We start from the raw sequence: 23,644 nt of genomic DNA, 5'->3' as shown, positions 1-23,644 counted from the left end.
TGTAGTTGGGGGACACTTGCCTTCCATCTCAGGTAAGGGGAGCAATACTCTGGGGTTTTGGCAGAGCCCTCATGGGGGAATGGACCAGTCTTGTCCTCAGAATACTCTGGGGTTTTGGCAGAGCCCTCATGGGGGAATGGACCAGTCTTGTCATCAGAATCTTCCCTTGCTATGGACAGTAGGAAACCTCAGTGATGATGTGGGATCACCTGGAGCCTTTGAGGACAGAACAGATGCTGCCATTTGTTTCTAGCATAGAGGATTTCATTACAGATGCACCGCTTCGATTTTCTTACTAAGTCTTCATGGCGTGGCAGCAGTTTTTCTGGTGCAGCTGCAAACAATAACTCACATGGGGCTAAAGTAATATGGCAGAAGAAGTTCAACACTGACATTTTCTAAATTGATGAGGAGTGGAACCTGCTCAGAAAGGGCAAGAGAAGATTAAAATCTCAGGTGGTGGTCTTCTGTGTGAAGCCCCTCTCCCTGCTTCAGGGATATAAGTTAGGGACCCTGGTGGTACAGTGGTTAAGTATCTGGTTTCTCACCGAAAGGTCAGTGGTTTGAACCCACCTTTCTTTCCTTGGGAGAAAGATGTGGCAGTCTGCTCCTGTAAAGATTGTTGTTGTTGAGTGCTGTCGAGTCACTTCTGACTCATAGCGACCCTGTATAGGGTTTTTGAGCAGTGGCTGGTGAATTCGAACCACCGGCCTTGCCGTTCAAACCAACCTTGTGGTCCAATGCTTATCCTATAGTGCCACACTGGGACTCCCTGTAAAGATTACAGGAAATCCTATGGGACACTTTTATCCTGTCCTAAAGGGTTCTTTTCATTTGGAATTTGGTTTTGGGGATCTGTTTTTAGCTCTCTTGTCAAAAGTGGTCACAGCTCTGTGAAATGCTGGAATGGGCCTTGTTTCTTTGAGAAGGAAAGAACCCTCTCAGATTCACTTCTCATCAGCTTCTATGTTAGTGTACAAGTGGGGGAAGGCACTGGCTTCTCGACCTTTGCTTCATTGCACCCCCACTTTCTAGACCCTGTGAGCTCAGATGTGAGGGATGAGGGGTGCAGAGACTGGAGATGATCCCAGGCCAGAGATGAGCACTTTGGGCACCCCCAGTGTCGGCTGCAGGGTGGGATAGGGCCCAAGAGTGGGCCTGTGCTCACCGAGGCCAGTAGTGTTCTAGGCGCAATAGAAGGATGGAAATAGGAAGGATGAAAAGCTCTTCAGACTCCCATTATCCCATGAACCAGACCCTGAAGTCTGAGTGTAGGAGAAAGATTCCTGCCTTTACAAATTTTCCCATCTGGAAGCAGCCAAATGAAGTCTATTTCGTGGCTCTTTTGCATGATGAGTCTGGGAGAAGTCCAATTCTTTGGAGGGATGTCATGGAAAGGGAGCCTCCTGTACCCTTTGATTCTTCCCTCTTTATCCCAGAAGCATTCATCCCCCTCTTTGGAGGTCTCCATCTAGCCAGGACCCCCTTAGAGTCAATGACAGGCAAGTTGGCAGAGACACCTAGAGCTTTATCTTGGCAACTTTTGGGGGTCCAGTCACAAGTGGCAAGTTGTTGGAGATTCAGAACATATTTTAGCCAAACAGCTCCAGCCCTTTCCAGTTCAGACCAGTCCCTTTCCCTGGCTGCTGTGACATGGGCCCAGTGTCCATTGATCCAGGGTCACTTGGGGGTGGACTGCTGGCCAGTGGCCCAAAGCTCCAGGGACAACTAGAGGCAGAGATGACCCTGGGCAGAGATGCAGCCACCAAGTATGGGGAGGGACTTGTGAGCCTTGTCAGGCATCTCTGCTAGTTCCCTGTGACCTAATGTGGTTGGCCTGTGGTGTGTGTGTGTGTGTTGATCAGAATGTTCTTGTTTTGTGGTTGTCTGATCACTTGTTTTTGGCCGTGGGCTTCTATGAGTGCTTATTTTTAGAGACTCCAACTTCTGGCCTGAGGGTTGTTCCTTGGGCAATATCCCAGCATTTGTATTCTGTGGTTTTAAATTTAAGGATTTATTTGGGGAGATGGGGTTCTGCCTTTTGTGTGTTTTTTCTACTTTAAGTGTGTCTGTGTCTGAGTGATAGGAGACTATGGTATATCAAAAATTACGTGGTCTTTGAGGTAAATTAGTTTTGATTTTAAATCCCTTCTTTAACATCTGACTGCAGATAAATGGTTTGACCTTTCAGAGCTTCAGCTTCTCCATGTTTAAAATAGAGATACTACAAAGTCAAATCTTAGAGGATTTGAAATAATAATGTGTCTTTATAAAATGTCTAGCAAAGTGTTTGGCACACGACAGATGTGCTCTGGGTTCTGGTGTTTCTGCACACACACACACACACACACACACACACACACACACAGGTGTCCAGTGGTGGTTCCAGGTGCTGTGTGGGTATGCCCATATCTGAGTGTTTCGGATCTGGGTGACTGCTGGTCTCTGTGTGGGTCTCTTTGTGTCTGGCTTTCTGAGTGCACTTGTGTGACCGCTGGGTGTTGGGGCTGGAGTCCGTGCAGTGTTTAGGAGGTTTTCTTTCTTGCCAACTGAGGCCTGGATGGAGGGAAGGCAGGGAGGCACATGCGTGTGCATTGTGCGTGCTTGGGCTGTGTGCATGTGCGCGTCTCCAACCTCCAGGCTGGGCTGCTGACTGTATGGGGTGTGAAATCACCGAGTTGCTCTGGGCGGGGGAAGTTCTTAATTCCTGAGTCAGCCCTTTGGCCATGAGCCACCCAGCGCTCACTTTTTCCTTTCAGAGAAAGTGTTGCTCGTGGGGGCCCCAGAGCTGTCTGCAGGCAAAAGGACACTGGGAACACTGTACCTTGATGGAAACCTCTAACTCTGTGTTCTTGATGCCCCCCTTCAAGCCTGGTCCCTGAACCCCTTACCCCAGCGCCCCCCCTCAGTGAGCCCCAGCATTCTGAGGGAGAATGTGTTCCTCCCATCCTTGGCCTGCTTGCTTTGTGGAACCTAGCCTTGGTCAACACTTCCAGGGGTCCTTGGCAGCCTTGGAGCAGGGGGCAGCCAACATGCTAGCTTTTCCAGCCTGCTGTTCCACCTGTCTGGCTTCTCTTGCTTTTCCCTGAATCGTCTCTGTGTAGGCCCAGCGTGCTGATGTTGGGAGGGGCCAGTGAAGAGTGGGCAGGACTGGAACTTCTAGAACTATGGTGGTGGTTTCAATGAATGGCATTTTCTGACGGAATAGTTTTAGAAGATCCTTTGTGTCTTAGAGAGCCCTAGCGCTGCCTTCCAACCCCCATGGGCATGTGGAGTCCCTTCCTGTCCTCCTCCTGTTCCCCTCAAGTAGTTTGTCAAAGAATATCGAGGACTGACTGTCTCCATCACTGTGTAACCTCCAGACACTGGCTGCCTCTCCTGAGTTTTCCTTATTTCTAGTGAGGAATCCCAGGAATCAGGGAGCAGGAGTAGAAGTGCACCTTTCTGAGGTGGGATGGGAAGGTGGACGGGTTCAGCTTTGTCTGTCTTCATCCACGAATTAATGATCATGACCGTGATGATGGAATGGCTCCTGACCATAAAGGGCAACTCATTCAAACTCGCAGTGTTGTAAGTCCAAAATGACGTTGCCATTTCCATATGGTTCAAGCTGCTCGTATGAGAGTTGTGGTTCAGGGGTAGACTTGCTGCCTCCAATGCAGGTAACTTGGGTTTGATTCCTGCCTATGCTCTTCATGTGCCACTGCCTCTTGTCTGCCAGAGGGGCTTGCTACAATGCCAAATGGGTTTCAGTGGGACTTCCAAACTAGAAGTAGGAGGACAGACCTGGTGGGCTGCTTTTAGAAATCATCCAGTGAAAACACCCTGGGTCACAATGGTCAGACCTAGCACTGAGCGCGGGGATGGCACGGGGCTGGTCAGAGTTTTGTTGCATTGTGCCTGGGGTCATAACGAGCTGGGGGCTGACTTGATAGTAGCTAACAACAACAACAATGCTATTATTATTCCCATTTTACAGACAGGAAACCAAGGCTCAGGAGTGAGCAGGGCTGGGGCTTCTATAGAATAATCTTTATGTGTGTGGCCAGGTAGCTAGTAAAATGCCAGAGCCATTTACTAGGGCACTTTGCCACCCTGCCCACTCCTAGGTTCTTCCTGGTCCCAAAGCTGTGTATTGGTGAGGGCTTTGCCCAAAAGCCTGGGGTGGGCGTGCTTTAGTCTTCCCTTTCCCCACTTCAGCTTTCTTTCAGGGTGCTCCAGGGAATGGCAGCTCTTAACTCCTTTCTTGGGAGAACAGAAGATGTCCCTGCCTCCACTGACCACTGTTATGTGTTGTGTCCCTGGCCCTCTCCCTTACAGAGGTGGTGGGACACACCCAGGGGCCGCTGGACGGGAGTCTCTACGCCAAGGTCAAGAAAAAGGACTCTCTGCACGGCAGCAACGGGGCCATCAATACTGTGCGCCCCACTCTCTCAGCCACCCCCAACCATGTGGAGCACACGCTGTCTGTGAGCAGTGATTCGGGCAATTCCACTGCCTCCACCAAGACAGACAAGACCGATGAGCCTGCCCCTGGTCCTGCCAGTGCCCCGGCTGCCCTGAGCCCCGAGGAGAAACGTGAGCTGGATCGCCTGCTCAGCGGCTTTGGCTTAGAGCGAGAGAAGCGAGGCCCCATGTACCACACCCAGCACCTCCGGCCCCGCCAGGCTGGGGGCCCTGCTGTGCCTTCGTCGGGCCGCCATGTTGTCCCAGCCCAGGTGCATGTCAATGGCGGGGCTTTAGCATCTGAACGGGAGACGGACATCCTGGACGATGAACTGCCCAACCAGGATGGGCACAGCGTGGGCAGCATGGGCACACTATCCTCCTTGGATGGGGTCACCAACACCAGTGAGGGGGGCTACCCGGAGGCCCTGTCCCCAATGATCAATGGTCTCGACAAGTCCTACCCAGTAGAACCCATGGTCAATGGTGGGGGCTACCTCTACGAGTCACCTAGCCAAGTGGTCCCTGCCCATGCTGACCACACGGCCCCCATGCGGCCCTCCTACTCTGCACAGGAGAGTTTAGCTGGGCACCAACGGGAGGGGCCCCACCCATCCTGGCCACAGCCAGTGGCCACCTCCCACTACGGCCATGACCCCAGTGGTATGTTCCGTTCGCAATCCTTTCCGGACACCGAGTCCCACCTGCCCCTAGCTCCAGCCCGCAGTGGAAGCAGCCGGGAGGCAGTGCAGAGGGGGCTGAATTCATGGCAGCAGCAACAGCAGCAACAGCCTCGCCCTCCTCCCCGCCAGCAGGAGAGAGCCCACTTGGAAAGTTTAGGGTCCAGCAGGCCCAGCCCTCAGTTTTTGACAGAGACCCCAGTCCCTGGTCTCCCTGAGTTCCCAAGGGCAGCTTCGCGGCAGGAGATTGAGCAATCCATCGAAGTCCTCAACATGCTGATGCTGGATCTGGAGCCCACTTCACCCGCTGCCCCCCTGCACAAATCCCAGAGTGTCCCAGGGGCCTGGCCAGGGGCGTCCCCACTCTCCTCCCAGCCCTTTCCCGGATCATCCCGCCAATCCCAGCCACTGACCCAGTCTAGATCTGGCTACATCCCAAGTGGGCATTCCTTGGGAACTGCTGAGCTGGCCCCACGAGTCTCCAGGGAGCCCACTCCACCTGGCAGGTCTTATTCGCCTTATGATTATCAGCCTTGTCCAGCTGGGCCTAACCAGAGTTTCCATCCAAAGAGCCCAGCTTCTTCCACCTCCTCTTCTGCCTTTCTTCCAAATGCCCACAGCCCTCCAGGGCCTCAGCAGCCCCCAGCCTCTCTCCCTGGCCTTACCACCACACAGCCTCAGCTCCCGCCAAAGGAGGTGGTTTCAGACCCATCCCGAACTCCAGAGGAAGAGCCACTGAACCTGGAAGGGCTGGTGGCCCATCGGGTAGCAGGTAAGAGCCTCAAGAACCATGGATCCTGGGTATTCCCTCCTGACACTTTCTGCCCCTCCCCACGTTGAGCTTGCCTGGTTTTGCTGGGGGAAGAGGTACAAATACAACCATCACTCCTGGTGGCTCTCCTTTGGCCTGGGCAGACTGTCAGGAATCATGTGCTAGGCATACCTTTCTGCCTTCACCAGGCCAGCCTCTGAGACTCAGAAATGACTGCCTCTTGGGTGCTGCCCTCAAGGAGCTTATAGTGTGGTTTGGGAACAGGTCTACAGTCAGATAATCCTACCAGAGTGCAATGCATCCAGTGTGATGGAGGTGAGCACCAAGGGCCTACCACCTTGGGCAGTCAGGGAAAGCTTTCTAGAGGTGGTGACTTTGGGGCTGGAGTATGGAGGTAGATGGTCTAGACAGAGAGGAGACACATTCTGAGACTGCCTGCAGTGTTCTGTCCTCACACTTGAGTTTCATGGAAAAGGAATGGGGGAGGGTTGAGGGAGGCCTTCACAGACACTCCTTCCCTCCTGAACCATGAGCCACTGCGAAGCTAGAGACTGTTCTTTGGCTCTGAGTGTTCAACTCTGCACGAGTCTTCCTGGGCATTTCCCTGAATAGGGGAGGGCAAGGCTACCCTTCTTTGTAGGATTCCTGTTGGACCTCGTTGAAGGACCAGCCTATTTTGGTGGGAAACAAAGTTCTATGTCCCTGTCAGAGGATGGGGCGGGGAGGTAGGACAACCAGAGGAGCTTGTTGGAGACATACAGGCAAGAAAATCCCCAGCAGGGCAAAACATCTGATGCCATGTTGGGCAGGACAGCTGGTGGCTCCCTTCTTTTCCACTAGACCAACTCATGGGGCAGCCACAATGGGTGGGCGATGCTGTGGATTAAATTGTGGTAGAGGTGAAACCAGGCAGGGGTGGAATATCAGAGTTGGGACTAGCTGGGTCTTGTGCCACCGCTCTGCTCAAGGAGGAAAAGGGGAGCCTAAGCAGCTGGTTCTGCTTTCCACCCCTTTCCCTAAATTTAGGGGAAGCTGAGTCACAGGCCAGCTGCAGGGAGGGAAGGAGACACCCTTCCTGGGGAGAGAGATGGTGGGTTTGGGGACGCAGCTGAGGGGGTGGCCAGCTGGCTCTTGACTAGGGTCCAAGATCTGAGTGTAGAGTATGGACGCCCTCTGTCTGTACTTCAGAACTGAGCAGACCGCCCATTCCCAGTACCCTGTCTGCCGTTCTGGCAGCGAGAACTCTTCTTGGATGCAGAGCCTGTCCTGAGCTTCCAGTTCTTCAGGCCACAGTGGACCTTCCAGTAAACACTGTCCTGGGGAGTTTGGGGCTTTCCATGGTTTCTTCACTGCCCAGTTTCACCTCTACTTTTCTTTCTGTGCAATGGACATTGTTGAAGAGCCATTGAGACCCTGCTTGGCACTTCCCTTAGAGTTAGCCTATCAAATCCCCTGTCTCAGACAGGGTGGGCTTTCCTCCACTTTAGACCAGTAATACTACACAGACACTCAAAAACCTTCCTCAGAGATGCCTTTGCTCAAGGCCTCCAAAGCCTTTGCCCAGTGTGATGGTTCACTGGAACCACCTCTAGAAGGTTGCCTAATGTAAGGGATAGAAAATAGCAAATAACCTCTCCTTTTAGTCCAAATCTCAGGGGGCAGATATTGGCCAACCTGAGAAGTCTAACCTGCCCTTAATCTGGCCTAGGATTGAACACTTGGCTGGTGGAGAGAACTGCACAGAAATTAGAGTTTCATTGGGCTCTATAAAGGTTCTCAAGAATACACAGGGCCAGTTCCGTCCCTGAGGAAGCCAAGGGACTCTTCACATGTTAGGCAGAAAGGCAAGTCTGGATCCTAAGGAGATGATGGGTTTGGGTTGACGTTATTAAAGTCACTTTCAGAGTGTGTGACAGGGTTGTCATGGTAGCATACATCTGCTTCTGAGGACGAGAATGGGGTGAGGAAAGGCCTGCTGGGAATGGCTCAGTGTAGTTACCATCTCAGTGCCATGAATCCCCTTACCTCTCACAGTTTGCATACCACAGTCTGACTAACCTAGAGACACAGGAGACTCAGCAGGAGTTTCTTGTTATCCCAACTCTCCCCATATGTCTGGGCTATATGAAACACTGGAATGGGAGGACCTTTTCCATTGGAGGACTGGAGCCAACTCGTACTGGCTTGCAAGTGAAGATGATTCAGTCTTCAGGAATTTTGAGAGCCAGTTGTTTAACTATGGGTAGTTTGAAATTGGCCATAGTGATAGTCTTTGTACCACAGAATTGGCAATTGAGGCTTCATCCTTTGGATGAAAATCAAAACACAAGATAAGTAGCTCTGTAATGCTAGGGGGACATGCTCCATGGGGTGCTTCACATGGGGCTCCTTTTAGTCCACATCTGGGCCCCTGAGATAATGACCCTCTTGGATTCATTATCAGCAAAGACCTTTCCCTCCTTTAATTTTTGGAGGTGAGAGGGATGAGGCTACCCAAATTTCCTAGGAATTTAGTTCACCTCCCAATATTTTATATAATTGGGATTGTGGCTTGATGAACAGTGCCCACTCTAGTGGTGGGTAAGAAGCAAGGTGAATTTATTCCCCTACCAGGACCCTTCCTTATAGCTCTCTGAGAGTTTGCTCAAGAGGAAGCTGTAACCCTAATGACCCTGGGAAAATGTCCACCTTGTAGTGGCCCTCCTTTCAGCCATTTCTCTCCTTCCAAGTTCCAAGTCTTTACCATCATCCTCCATATCCTCTAGCCTTTCAGGTTTGGGCTGCAAGAAGTCATAGGAAGGGTTATTGTGCCAACAGTGTCCCCATCCCCTAACCTTGCCACTATTTCCATCACTGACTGTGGGTGACTCAATCATGAGAAGGATGAGCTGTCTAGAGGAGAAGTCACATTTTGTAACCCAGGACTAGAAAGTTGCCTCTTGGGCCCATACTCAGCCACCAACAGAATTTCTTATTGCAGAAGTTCCTACTTGCACAACTACCTCAGTCCCCCTTCAAGGGGTCTTCAGTGGTTAACTAGATGAAGGGATAGAAGCATGACAAATGGAACAGGCTGAGAGCCAGCAAGGATAGACTTCAACACTACATTTTTCTGTTCATTCTACATTCTGTTCCTAGAAACTTTGACATGCGTAAACTGGGGAGTTCATGTCAGAGGGAGAACCTTTTCATGGCCAAGAACTTGATCTGGTTTCTCTTGGCTTTTCTCCCTTGTTGTTATTGTTGTTAGGTGCCATCAAGTAGGTACCGACTCACAACGACCCTATGCACAACAAAATGAAACACTGCCTGGTCCTGGGTCAATCTCACAATTGTTGCCATGCTTGAGCCCATTGATGCTACCACTTTGCCAATCCAGCTTGCTGGGGGTCTTCCTCTTTTTCTCTGACCTTCCACTTTACCAAACATGACATCCTTCTCCAGTGACTGGTCCCTTCTGACAATATGTCCAAAGTATGGGAGATGAAGTTTGACCATCCTGGCCTCCAAGGAGCACTCTGGCTGCACTTCTTTCAACACAAATCTGTTTGTTCTTATGGCATTCATGGTACTTTAAATATTTTCTTCCAACGCCATAACTCAAGTGTATCAATTCCTCTGTGGTATTACTTATTCACTGTCCAGCTTTTGCATGCATATGAGGTTATTGAAAATACCATGGCTTTGATGAGGTGCACCTTAGTCCTCAAGCTGACATCTTTGTTCTTCAAAACTTTAAAAAGGTCTTGTGCAGCAGATTTGCCTAAAGCAATGCATCGTTTGATTTCTCGACTGCTGCTTCCATGAGAGTTGATGGTTGATCCAAGAAGAATGAAGTCCTTGACAACTTCAATCTTTTCTCCATTGATAGAAATGTTGTTTATTGGTCCAGTGGTGAGGATTTTTGTGTTTTCTTTACATTGAGAAGCAATCCATATCAAAGGCTGTGCTCTTTGATCTTCATCAGTAAGTATTTTACGTTTCCTTCACTTTCAGCAAGTAAGGTTGTATCATCTGTATATTGCAGGTTGTTAATGAGTCTTCCTCCAATCCTGATGCCACATTTTTCTTCATATAACCCAGCTTCTCAGATAATTTGCTCAGCATACAGGTGGAATATGTATGGTAAAAGAATACAACCCTGTTGCATACCTTTCTTAATTTCAAACCATTCAGTGTTCCCATATTCTGTTTGAACAACTGGTCCATGCACAGATTCCTCATGAGCACAATTAAGTGTTCTGGAATACTCATACTTCACAGTGTTGTCCATAGTTTGCCATGATCCACAACATCGAAAGCCTTTGCATAGTCAATAAAGCACAGGTAAACATCTTTCTGATATTCTTTGCTTTTAGCCAAGATCCATCAGATATCAGCAGTGATATCCCTTGTTCCACGACCTCTTCTGAATCTGCCTTGAACCTCTGAAAGTTCTCTGTCAATGTATGCTTGCAGCCATTTCTGTATTACCTTTAGTACAACTTTACTCACATGGGATATCAAAGATATTGTCCAATTTCCACATTCCGTTGGGTCACCTCTCTTTGGAATGGGCACAAATATGGATCTCTTCCAATCAGTTGGCCAAATAGTTGTTTTCCAAATTTCTTGGCATAAATGAGTGAGTGCCTTCTGTGCAGTCTCACTTTCTTGAAATATTTCAATTTTTAGTCCATCAATTCCTGGTGCCTTCTTCTTTGACAATTCCTTCAATGCACCTTGGACTTCTTCATTTAGTATCATTGGCTCTTGATCATATACTACCTCTTGAAATGGTTGAACATCAACAATTTCCTTTTGGTAACGTGTCTCTGTATATTCCTTCCATCTTCTTTTGATGCTTTCTGTATCATTCAATAATTTGCCCTGAGAATCCTTCAATAATGAGAGTCGAGGCTTGAATTTTTTCTTCAGTTACCTCAGCTTGAGAAATGCTGAGCATGTTCTTCCCTTTTGGTTTTTTTGACTCCACATCTTCTTTGCACATTTCATTGTAATAGTTGACTTTGTCTTCTAGAGCTGACCTTTGAAATTTTCTGTTCAGCTCTTCAATTTGCTTTAGCATCTCTACACTGGAGAGCAAGTTTCAGTGTCTCTTCTGACATCCATTTTGAACTTTTCCTTCTTTCTTGTCTTCTTAATGACTTTTTGCTTTCTTCCTGTATGATGTTCTTGATGTCATCCCACAACTCCTCTCATCTTTAGTCTTTAGTGTTTAATGTATCAAATCTGTTCATCAGATGATCTCTAAATTCAAATGGGATATATCCAAGGTCATATAAGTCCAGCTCTTCTGGACTTGTTCTCATTTTCTTCAGCTTAAGTCTGAATTTGCATATGAGCAATTGATGGTCTGTCTGTTCCACTATCTGCCCCTGGCCTTGTTTTGGCTGATGATATGGAGTTTTTCCATCATCTCTTTCCACAGATGTAGATAGTTTGATTTCTGTATATTCCATCTGGTGAAGTCCATGTGTATAATCTTAATGCTGTCTAAACAAGGTATTTGAAATAGACAAATCAATGGTTTTGCAGAATTCTATCATGTGATCTCCACCATCATTTCTGTCACCAAAGCCATATTTTCCAACTGCTGATCCTTCCTCTTTGTTTCCATCCTTTTCATTCGAATCACTAGTAATGATCAATACATCACAATTGCATGTTTGATCAATTTCACATTGAAGAAGTTGGTTGAATTCTTCTATTTCATCCTCAATAGCTTTAGCGATTGGTGCGTAAATTTGAATAATAGTGGTATTAATTGATATTCCCTATTGGTGCATGGATGTTATCCTATCACATGCAGCGTTGTATCTCATGACTGATCTGGATATGTTCTTTCTGACGATGAATGCAACCCTATTCCACTTCAATTTGTCATTCCCAGCATAATAAACCATGTGGTTGTCAGATTCAAAATGGCCAATACCAGTCCATTTCAGCTCACTAATGCCTACGATATCAATGTTCATGCATTCCATTTCCTTTTTGACAATTTCCATTTTTCCAAGATTCATACTTTGTACATTCCATGTTCCGATTATTAATGGATGTTTACAGCTATTTCTCTTCATTTTGAGTTGTGCCAGCAGATGAAGGTCCCGAGGGCTTTACTCCCACGGGTTTTACTCCATTCGTGTCATCATGGTCAACTCTACTTTGAGGAGGCAGCTCTTCCCCAGTCACATTTTGAGTGCCTTCCAACACAAGGGGCTCATTTTCAAGCACTGTATCTGACAGTGTTTCTCTGCTATTCATAAGGTTTTCAGTGACTAAATATTAGGAAGTAGTTTTCACTGCTTCTTCCTAGTCTGTCTTTGTCTGGAAGCTCATCTGAAACCTGTCCATCGTGGGTGACCCTGCTGATATATAAAATACTGGTGGCATAGCTTCCAGCAACTCATAAGCCACCACAGTACGACAAACTTACAGATGAGTGGTGGCCTCTTTCTCCCTTAGTTTTCTGTCTTTTCCTCCTTGGACCCTCTCCATCCTTCAGTACTGGTTTGTTCTACTTTGATTCAACCACCTGTTGTGCCTTATTTCAGCTTGTTAAGTGCCATCTAGTTGGTTCTGACTCATAGCGACCCTATATAGGGTTTCTAAGGTTGTAAGAAAGCCTCATCTTTCTCCTGCTGAGTGGCTGATGGGCTTGAACTACCGACTGGGAGGCTTGCAGTCCAGTGCTTATTGTATGGATCCACCATCTCCCTACTTCTGCTGACAACTCAGAAAAAGAAAGGGCAGTTTTGTTTGTTTGTTTTTTAACTTGATGAAGGTAGGTACCAAAAGCTTACAGAAGCTTACATCACACTGTCTTGCAAAACATTAGAAGAATTTCCATTGAGATCAGGGACAAGACAAGGATGCCTTTTCCCCACCACTTTTATTTAGACATGTGTCAACTGTCCTAGTCAGTGCAATAAGATCAGAGAAAGAAATGAGTCTGGTCTGGAACGTCCAATCATGTTAACCTTATGTTCCTGATTCAGTGACTGAACTGATCTCAGATGTCTCTAGGAGTAAAGATTTCAGTGCATAGTGGAAATCAAATACGGATCAGGATCCCTGTAGAATGTAAAGTTTAGTCAGGGAGGAAAGACCTGGAACTTTAAAACAAAGCCAGTTTTAATAAAAGTTTCATGGGAGTGAAGGAAAGCAGAATGGCAAGGCTCTGCATTCAGTATGGGTTTGAAACTGAAAGTGGGTGGGGTTGCTAGAAGGTTCATAATGAACAGCTGGGTGAAAGTATGTGTGAAGAATGCAGGAAAGCATAGCTGAAGAATGGTGAGTACATTGAGAGCCTGATCTTTGCTGAGATAGTTGAGAATGCAGAAAGAACAGGTTTAGGAGGAATATTGGAGGTGTGATTTCTGATTTGTTAAGTCTGAGAAGCTCATGAGATGGCCAAGATGTTTGGCTGTATGAATCACGACTCTGGTGGGAAAGGTCGGAGCTTAGCATATATATCGATGTTATGTAAAGCATGGGACTGAATGGCAGCATAGAGAAGGAGAATGCCGGTGAAGAGGCAGCTCCAGGATTGAATCCTGGGACTTCCCATGTTTAGAGGTCAGAGACATGGTGTGGAATCATCAAAGCTGAGGAGCATGATGCCTTGGAAGCAGGGATGACTGGTATTGATCACTTGAGAAGAAAAAATATTAAGGTTGATCCTGTGATGTGAAAGGGAATTGGGAGCCAACATAGATACTGTAGCAGGCCCTTATAGTACATCCAAACCGGTTCACTTTAGGCCTTTCTCCAGTGGTGGTCAGCAGCTTTGGGCAAGAATGAAAAAGCATAATGGTACCCGAGGAAGAGGGTTATTATGTAGGGTATGACGAAAGAGCAAAGGATTGAGGGGTGCTAAGGTGTGACCCTTAGGCTCAGACTTGGTAGGGTCACAGCTGAATCATGAAGAGCCAGGTGAAAGTAGGAGAAACCCAGGGAAGGTCTGGTAACTGTGAAAGCAGCTAAGGGTGTGGGGTGACCAGGACTGAAACTTCCTGACCCCGACCAACACCTTCTTCCTCCTTCTTTGGGGGTAGAAAAGAAAAAAGCAACAAGAAGGCCACCCATCCTTTTGGAAAACAAGACCCTGATCTATCCTCTCGTCTTGTTTGATGCCTTCCCCACCACCCTCTTAGTGTGTGCCCAGATCCTAGACTCCCAACACCAACTAATTTTGGTTTTCTCTTTGTTTTTGTTTTGTTTCGTCTTGTTTACAAATGCCTTGTCCCCTGCATTTTTGATGCATCCCACATCCATCTGCCCTCTGTGCCATTGGTGGGGTGCCCCTTGCCTGGTGTTTCCCCTCCACCCCTGCCTTCCTCTTGCTTGCCCCCCACTTCCTGCCGGCTCCCTTGGGGTGGGGGTTGGTAGCATATAATGCCAAACTGCAGGACATTAGGCAGAGCATCAGCTTCCGGCACCCTCCTCTCCACCAGATCCGATCCTCTTCTATCTCTGGTAGGTTTCTTTCCTCCCTTCTTCTTTTAGAGCTCTCTGCCCCTCGCTTCAGTTTGTGGTTTCTCTCTCCTCTTTCTGCCATGTTCTGCCAGTCTCTTACTCACTTTCCTCCTCCTTCTGTCTTCTCCATTTCTTCCTCACTTTTCTTCCTCACCTTCATTCCATCTTGTTCTCTTTTCTTTTCTCCTTTTCCCACTGTCCCTCTCCTTTTTCCTTGCCCACCACCCTCTCACCACCCTCCCTCCCTGCATGAGCTGTACTCCCACTTTTGCATGGACGCAGGCCTGATGCTTTCAGCCTTGGCCTTGCCTGCTGGTAATGGGATCTGGCGGAACTAGACTTGCTTTGGACGTTCCCCCTGGAGATGCAGACCTTTGTAATGAGGGTTCCCATGCTCCTCAGTGAAGGCTGGGCCAGATTCTCCTGGGAGACCAGGCTGGGCTGTGCCTGGGGCACCGGGCACAGGTCAAGAACATTTACTGCTCTGTCCATTCCTGAATAGGACGCCACGTGGGTAGAATACCCTGACTGACCCCCCACCTGAATGTCTGATTCTGATACTTGGGGCCACAAGTTAGAGTCCCAGGTTGTGGCCCTGGCTTTGCCTGTGACCCCCTCTGTGACCGTAGTGGATCTTTGAAATACTCAGACCTCAGTTTCCTAATCTGAAAAATGGAGAGGTGATGAGCCCTGCCTCTTGTATTTGGCAAAGTGGCTGTGACACACCGTAGACGTGGTACACCCTCATCAGGATTTGGGTGACTTAATTTGAGGATAATGTAGTCCATTGACTTTGACCTCCTCCTCTCTTGTACATACGGCCCATAAGCTTTTACTACTAAAAAAGGATCCCACCCAATCCTTTGCCTTGCTTCTCCAAGGCTGGAGGCTAAGGTTGGGGAAGAAGAAGGTGCTCTTAGATTGACCCATGCCATTAACTTGAGCAGTTCCAGGAAAAAGCTTGAAAGGCGGGGGGCGGGGGGCGGGAGGGGGCTGTTGGCTCCCAGTGATCATGTCTAAGGCTTTCACGGATCACCCCAATCCGTGGATAATTGGGAGATGACTTTTGTAGACTTCCACCTCCCTCCTTTTCTCCATTCCTTCTCTCAGCCCATGGGTGGGGAGGGCAGTGTACACTGGAGCCTGGGATGTAGGGCAGGTTCTGGGGTAGTGGACCTGCCCTGAGGGGAGCTGGCATGGCTTGTCCTGGGGCTGCTAGTATGGTTGCCGTGTGGCTTTCTGGTGCCCTGGCTCAGCAGGTGGCTGCCCGGATCCCTCGATTCTGGAGCCCAGGCACACAGCCGGACACCCAGCCCTGCCACCTGGAGCTGAGGACCCCAGTCTTTTGGAAATTGGAAGGCTGGAGAGAGAAAGAAGAACTGGGTCTGTGGGATGGAGGTGGCCCATCTGGGGATCTGCAGATAACGCCTTACCCTCGTGCCTGGGACCCAGGGGTGTCAGATGTCTGTGTTATATCAAAGTGTGGCTATTGATTTGTATTAGGGCTGTAGCTCCCAGAATCAGAGTAGTGTCTGTGGGTGTGTATTTGAAGAAGGGCCTTCATTGTCTCCAGCCTCCTTTGAGGGACACTTGGGGTAAGCTTTTCCTAAGCACAACACCACCCTGGGGTGCAGTGGGAGGACTCACTGAGAAAGGGGACTCCTGGGATAAGGTTTCTTCCTCAGAGATAATGTGTGAAGCAGCCCTAGAGAACCACAAGGGGCTCTTGAAATGAACGGTGCTAGTCTAGAGAACAGTCAGAGCTCCCCGTTCCTCACTCTGGGCAAGATACTTGAATCAGTAGCCTGCTGGCAGGACCTTCCCTAGTCCCCAGGATCAGCTTCCGTTCCTATCTTCCTCCTTCACTTCTTCAGACCATTAGGCTGGTCTCCTCCTGGGGCAGGACTGAATGCAGCTGTCCTGAGGGTGACTCAATGCCCCACCATTCCAGTGTCCTACTGCCATTCCTGTTGGGTTAATGTGGTGTGTGTCCGTGCATGCCTGGGTACGTACCTGTGTGTGTACCCATGTGTCTGTGGGGAGGGAGTACATAGAATCAGAGGCGCTCAGAGAGAGCACAGGACCAGGAGATGGAGAAAGTTCTGGAGATCATGGTGTGAAGGAGTAGAGTATGAAGAGTTGTTGTTGTTATGTGCCGTGGAGTCGGTTCCGACTCATAGCGACCCTGTACAGGGTGTCCGAGGCTGTAAATCTTTATGGGAGCAGAAAACCTCATCTTTTTCCTACAGAACAGCTGGTAGTGTTGAACTGCTGACCATGAGATTAGCAGCCTTATTCGTAGTCACTATGCTACCAGAGCTCCTTGAGTACGAAGAGTAGTGGGGGAAATAAAAGTCAGCCAGCCATTATTGCTATCAGTTCATCTCTGGGCTCTGGGACATGAGAGAGGGTGTTCTCTTTCTGACGGCTGTCCGCTTGCCTCCAGACGTTCCAGCTTGGCTGAGGAACAATGGGGCTCTTTTCTCTCCCCTTTGCCATGCTCTGTCTCCCCTCCCATCGTGAAAAAGGAAAGAGAGGGAACATGGCTTTCCAGGCACTTAAGGGCAGATCTGGGCCTGCCAAGGGAACAACAGTGAAATACTGTGTCCAAAGATTGAGACGCCCCTAGCTGGCCATGGGTGTGGTGGGTTGTTCTGTGGGGGAGGTGCTGGCTCTGTTGGGGTGGAATGTGGGGTCTCCCTATTTCTGTCCACCTGGTTGTCTCCCAAGTGCAAAACAGGTGGTGTAGGAGAAAGGGGATTGAGAAGGTAGGATTCTCGGCATGTCCCATGCCCTCTACATTTGGAGATCACTTCTGCAGGTCAGCTTCATCCCCCAGTCCACTGGTGCTGCAGCCTCCACTATGGCATGGGAACATGTAGGATGTCGAGCAGAGCAGGGAGAATGTTCTTTGCCCCTCAAATGGAGACAAACACTAAACCTCCAAACAGGGAAACTTGCTGCCTCTTGAAAAGGCCAAGGAATCTGCCAGAAAGAGGCTGTCCCGGGGATGCGAGCCCAGAGCTGAGACCAGCCCTAATGCATTTCTTTTAACCTTGGAGCTCGACTCTGTTCCAACCCCCAAGAGCCTTTCCCAAATGGGCCTTCTTTGTCACAATTATTATTAGAAAATCAATGGGTACGTCTGTTTCCCTCTAATGTTTTTCCAGGAACAAAACCAGTGGCAGTTCTGGACCAAGCTTCCCAGGGGGCCTGTTGGGGGAAGGGGCTTGGGGGTGGGGAAGCATGGTGGAGGGAGAGCAGCATCTGCACTGTGATGGTACAATTCCTATGCAGTGCACTCTGTCAAGCCGCGTCCCAGCCTTCATCTGGGTAAGGCTTTTAACATGCAGCCTCCGTTTTCCTCTCAGAAGATAGGGCTTGTTGAGATTTATGTACCTTGAGGAAAGTCATTTGTGGGCGTCAGGGAGAGCAGAGTCCAGCTCCTGCTTTCATCAGCCTCTTCCTTCTCCATGGAGACGTCAACACTACCTCAGAATGGTGAAGGATCCAAAGTGAGACTCAGAGTCCTGCCTTGGACTTTCTGTCCAGATGCTGGGCCTATTCTGCTGCTCCTCTGAGGGGCTCTCTGGAGCCCCCATTCTGGACAAGTGTGAGTGCACATCTCAGAGTAACTTGTGTTTGTTTTGTGTGCTTGTCCCAGCACTTGGCAACTGGCAGCCTGTTGTTCATGATGAGTTAGAAGGAAGCTTTCCAGCCTGTGTTTTTCATGGCTGTGCCAGGAGGTACCCATTGAGCTGAGGGCGTGAAGACCCCACTGTGGATGATAAAAAGTGTTTCCACCTAAATGCATGTGATTTCTACTTCCTGGCACATTCTTGGGGACCAGCAGTGTATGTGTGTGTGCATGCCCACACATGCACACAAGTATGCCATGGGGCAGTGCTCTCAGATGTGCTGGGATGAGGCTGGTGTGGCCAGGACCTCAGTCTCACGTGCCCTGGGACCTTTGGTAAGTCCCAGAACCTATCAGTCAGCTATCTTCCCTTCCCTGACTGATGGTGGTAAAAGCAGAGCAGAGATTCTCCTCCTGGAAGATAATGATGATCAAGAGTTTAGCCTCCCATTAGCCCGGGGTGAGGTCTTAGCCTCTGGGACCTGGAAATTAAGTTTTCCAGGATTCTGGGAACCGGCTCAATGAGGCAGAGGATTCCATGCCTCACCCAGCTGTTGGCAGTGTGAGTGGGATGGAAGGCTGGTGAAGCTAACACCGTCCCAGGCCTGTGGAGTGGGAAGGGAATTGCAGAAAAGCAGATGGTGGACATGACTTCAGGGCTCTCCTTCCCTGCTCTTCCGCTGGCAGCCTCCATTGTCTTTGGGTCAAGAACCGGGGTGGATAGCTGAGGGATCGCTACAAAGGAGATTGGGGAGAGGCTTCGGAGGAGCACTGGCTGAAGGTTGGAGATCCCTAGAAAGATCAGCCATCCCAGGGACCAGTTGGGCCTGGGGACCCGTGACAGCAGTTAATTGGTCCTTTGTTTCTCTTTGGGAGCACCATGTTCAGGATGATTCATTCTCTGTTCTTTCCAGTAGTTCTTCCCCAAGGGTTTGATGTTGCTTGTTGGTTGATGCAGTTGCCTTGGAGACTGTCTCTCCCTCCCACCACCTTCCCTTCCTTGCCTAGAAGCTCTGGCCTCTGCCTCCAGGGGTTGGATAGAGCTGACATCTGTTTCATGTATTAGCCCTTTTGGCTTTTGGCCCCAAGGCAATATGGAGTGGAGATTCTTGGTGAATGGCTGAGCCCAGTTTAAGCAGATTCCCCCGCCCTCAAAGACAGCCCCATGTGAGCTAAGTTGGGCCAAGGAAGGCTGGGGAAGTGTTGAGGGACTCGTTCCAGCTCACCCCTGAGCTAATATGACTGCCTTCTTTGGGAGGACTAGGCCCTATTGTTCATTTCTTATACAATATACTTATGACTCTCATGTCTGCCATTCCTCACAGGGGTACAGGCTCGGGAGAAGCAGCCTGCAGAGCCCCCAGCCCCTCTCAGGAGGCGGGCAGCCAGCGATGGGCAATATGAGAACCAGTCTCCAGAACCCACATCTCCTCGGAGCCCCGGAGTCCGCTCCCCTGTTCAATGTGTCTCCCCGGAGCTGGCTCTTACCATTGCCCTCAATCCTGGAGGGCGCCCCAAAGAGGTGAGCCCTTGGCTTCTTCCTGGGTCACAAGAGAGGAGTGGAGCCCACTTTAGAGCTCTAGGGCTGACCTGTCAGTAAACCTATAGCGATGTTTTTCCTCTCTGCAACCTCACCCACGATCTTTTCTTTTCTGGCATGTGGAATCTGGACTGTTTCCCCTACCTCAGACACAAAGAGCTTTTATGCCTTAATTCCCTGATATGTATCACATTAACACTGAGATTGAAGTTTCCTTCTTGACCCTTGAAGATAGTCCTTTGATAGGATGATTAAAGATGCAAGCTATGCCACGCTGTTGTGTGCCACTGAATTGATTCCAACTTACAGTGACCAAGTAGAGCTGCCCCAGAGAGTTTACTAGGCTTTCATCTTTTGAAGGGCAGATTGCTAGGCCCTTCTCTTGAGATGTTACTGGTGGGTTTGAACTACTGATCTTTCAGCTAGCAGTTGACTGTTGCGCTACTAGGTTCCTTGGGTATGACATGTTGTTGTTTCTGTTAATGTCAGTGAGTTGGTTTCTGAGGATCAACTGGTGGATTTGAACTGCCAATTTTGTGATTAGCCTTCTGGTGGTGACCACAATCTCTAAACTCCAAACCAGATCATATAGGGTTTCCTTGGCAGATATAACTTGAATGCTAACGTGTTTGCATTCTGAGACATTTCAGTAGTTAGAGGGAGTTGGTCTCAAACTTTAGTGTAGACAGTTACCCGGGGAGTTTATTAAAAATGTAGATTTTCAAGTTCACCTCAGAGATGTGGGAAATCTGGAATGGGTCTTGAAGTCTGCATTTTTAACATGTACCGTGGATAAGAGATATTTTAGCTGTTCTAGATCAAGCCATTCTCGATACAAATAGCATTTGGACATCTTTTTTCTTCTGCCTTCTAACAGAACCGTAGCCCCTGACCCCTAGTCCCTTCTCTTTCACTGATGCCTTGTCCTGAAATATTTCCAAGATTGTTGTGGCTGTTAAGGTAGAGGCTCCCAAATTTCACCAACTCTAGACAATGGCCTTGAGAGCAATCACTTGCTCACGCTCACAAGTGACAAGGTGTTGTTGGGGCTGCAAGTGGCTCAGATCTCATTGAACCTCTGTTGACCTGAGAATCTGAGGGTATTCAGGTTGATGAAGGGTTTGTGGGTCAGTTACCGCACTGTCCCTGTTTCCTAGACCATCGAAAGCATGTCCATCCTCCTCAGGGCCATGCCCACTGGTGGATTCTCCCGTTTTACCTGCCCTTTGTTCTTCCCCAACAGCCCCATCTGCACAGCTATAAGGAGGCCTTTGAAGAGATGGAAACAACCTCCCCAACCAGCCCCCTGCCCAGTGGAGGTAAGAACTCCCTGCTAAACTTGTCTCCCTGTGTCACTTCCAACACCTGACCCCAACCTTGATCAGGTCTGGGGGGTGGGAGGAATGTGCCAGCAAAGCTGAGTAGGCATCAGGATTTGCCTCTTTCCATCCCCAGGACTCAGACTCATCTCTCCTCCCTGTCCCTCCTCCCACTTGTCTTCGTCCATGGCATCAGGCCGCTATCTTTTCCTTTGTCCATGACCATGCATCTAAGATGTAGCAGCCCCAGTCTTAGGATCCGGACTAACTTGATTGTGAGGTTCCTGAACTCTCATATTAAGGAACTTCCTAGTGGTTGAGACTTTCGGCATCCTATCTTCAAAGGAAGATGAGGATTTTTCTCTCCCCCAACTTATAGTGACTCTTCTTGACTTGCTAGTCTATCTCTGAGGTGCTCTTTGACTTTCTTGTTTGTGACTCCACCTCGGTCTTCTTTGGGGCACCTCTTCCATTTCAGGCAACCTATTTAGTGTCCACAAAGGAAAAAGGTCCAGCACTCTCGTTCTGATAGAGTCCCTGTCTCGTAAGTCCTTGACCTCCAAGCAAGGCCATTTAGTGAGCTTTCCCTGACCTATTCACTGGTGAGGTAAATCCTCAAAGGCAGAGATATTTCTACCCAAAGAGAAGACCTGAAGGAGCTCCAGGGCGGGGCCAGTGTCCTTTTTATATAAGAAGAGATATTAAGAGGAACAGGAGATGGTAATTGTAGAGAAGGAGATGGTAGTTGTAGGGAAGCTATGGTGGAATCTCATAGATTGGGAGTGACCCAGTGTCCATGTGAGCAGCCCAGGTCAGCTGAAGAGCTCATGGTGTTGGTTGGGCCCAGCCCCAGCTTTTCATTTGCCCTGGTGAGAGAGGAAGTGGGATGAGGCAAAGAGAACTGGAGTTGGCTGTCCTGAAGAGGGAGGAATGTGATAGCAGTGTCTGACCTGTGTGCCAGGAAGGCTTGTGTTGGCTGCCATCTTGGGCATGCAGGGTTCTAAATTGTGACTGGTCAACCCTTGGAAGCCATGGTTCTCCTGAGAGCAGTGCTGCCCAGTGAAAGTAACATGAGTCATGTGTGTCATTTAGCATTTCTAGCGGCCACATGACAGCAAGTCAAAATAAACTCATGACATTAATTTTAACATTTTAGTCAATCCCAAACATTCAAAATATGAATATCTAAACATAGAATAGAGTTATTTAATTTTTAATTTTATTACTTTAGTAGTTAATTAAAACATTAAATGAGGTTGCTTATATCCATTTAAAAATATATAAACTAAACCCAGTGAAGTCAATGTGAGTCCTGGTGTGACACTGTAGGATTAGCACTGGATGGCTAACCTCAAGGTTAGAGGTTCAAACCTATCAGCTGCTCCTTGGAAACCAAATACGGGGCCGTTATGAGTCAGAATCAACTTCACAGCCCTCACCAACAGCAATAACAGCATATGCTTTCTTTTATCCAAAATATTAACATTACTGCCATTTCAGCAAGATAACATATTCTTGAAGAATTTTTATTTTAAAATATTTTAAATATGTATTTTTTTGTATTAAATCTGTTAAATCAGGTGTGTCTTTTACACTTACCAAAACTCACTACCAGACAATCTATTACGACTCATAGCAACCCTGTATGTAAATCAAACAGTCTCATCTTTCTCCGGTAGAGAAGGGTGGGTTTGAACTGTTGCCCCTGCAGTTAGCAGCCCCATACCTAACCCTCAGTACCACCAGTGCTCCTTTTGAAACTTACAACACATCAATTCAGACGAGCCACGTGGCTCCTAGCTGCCATGTTGGACAGTATAAGTCTAGAGCAAGTTAGTCAAGAGACAGTTCTTTAAAAAAATGTATTATGTGTGTGAAAGTATACACAGCAAATGTGGCTCCCATTTAACGATTTCTACACAGAGTGTTCAGTGGCACTGGCTACATTCTTCAATTTGTCAGCATTCTAATTTCTTTTCTAGTTCCACTCCCATGAATTTAATCTCACTACTACCCTGAACTTTACATCTTTGCTTTAGAGTAAGTGGTGGCCATTTGGCCTCATCTGGATAATTGTAAAAGAGTGCGGCTCTCAAGGGTAAAATTCTTTACTTTTTGAGTTATTTAGTTCAAAGCTGATTTCAGATGATGGTTACTGTTCAAGGTTTAAAGAGTATTTCAGGGTAATAGTTTTGAGAATTCCTCAAGTCTCAATGGGACCAGTAGGTCTGGATTCTTTGAGACTTTGAAGTTATGTTCCACATTTTTTCCCCTATCAGAATCCATCTGTTGTGACCCTGATCAGAATGTTTGATGGTGGTAGCTGGGGACCATCAAGTCCTTTGGTCTCAAGCTAGAGGAGACTTTAATTCATGGAGAAAATTAGTCCTGTAGTTTAGTTCTTTCTTTGATTCTTGGATTTCCTTTATTCCCTTATGTTCCAGATGAATAAATACCAATACTCAACAACCTTAGATGTAGAACATGAACTTTATGAGTTATGCTATATCAGTTCACCACATTGGCACATGAGGCTAAGGCCTTACGTATTCCAGCCAAGAACACTAATCTCATGAAGTGATTGGTTATGTCTGAGGAGTAGCCACATCTGTTGCTCCTATTTGCTGGATCTATCTGTCTAGCTATTTATCTATCTGGGGCAAACAGATGTTTCATGGTTACAACATGAGACTGGGTTCATTCTTTGATAATTAGCAATAGATATCTGCTAATCTAAAGGAGATTAATTAATCCAAAGAGAGGTGACCCAAC

The 23,644-nt window shown here is 48.1% G+C and overlaps 1 protein-coding gene across 1 annotated transcript in view; it reads left to right on the top strand.

Moving 5' to 3' along the window:
- TNS1 (tensin 1) overlaps window positions 1-23,644 on the top strand; it is a 111,180-nt gene that overhangs the window by 58,258 nt on the left and 29,278 nt on the right. Inside the window, exons 13-15 of the mRNA XM_006867799.1 lie at window positions 4,321-5,898; window positions 19,339-19,535; window positions 20,797-20,872. Coding sequence (XP_006867861.1) covers window positions 4,321-5,898; window positions 19,339-19,535; window positions 20,797-20,872 — 1,851 coding nt within the window. The remainder of the gene's footprint in view (window positions 1-4,320; window positions 5,899-19,338; window positions 19,536-20,796; window positions 20,873-23,644) is intronic.

Source organism: Chrysochloris asiatica, unplaced genomic scaffold (genome assembly GCF_000296735.1).
Source record: "Chrysochloris asiatica unplaced genomic scaffold, ChrAsi1.0 scaffold00110, whole genome shotgun sequence".
Lineage (NCBI taxonomy): Eukaryota > Metazoa > Chordata > Mammalia > Afrosoricida > Chrysochloridae > Chrysochloris > Chrysochloris asiatica.
This window is presented reverse-complemented; position numbering and strand designations above follow the sequence as displayed.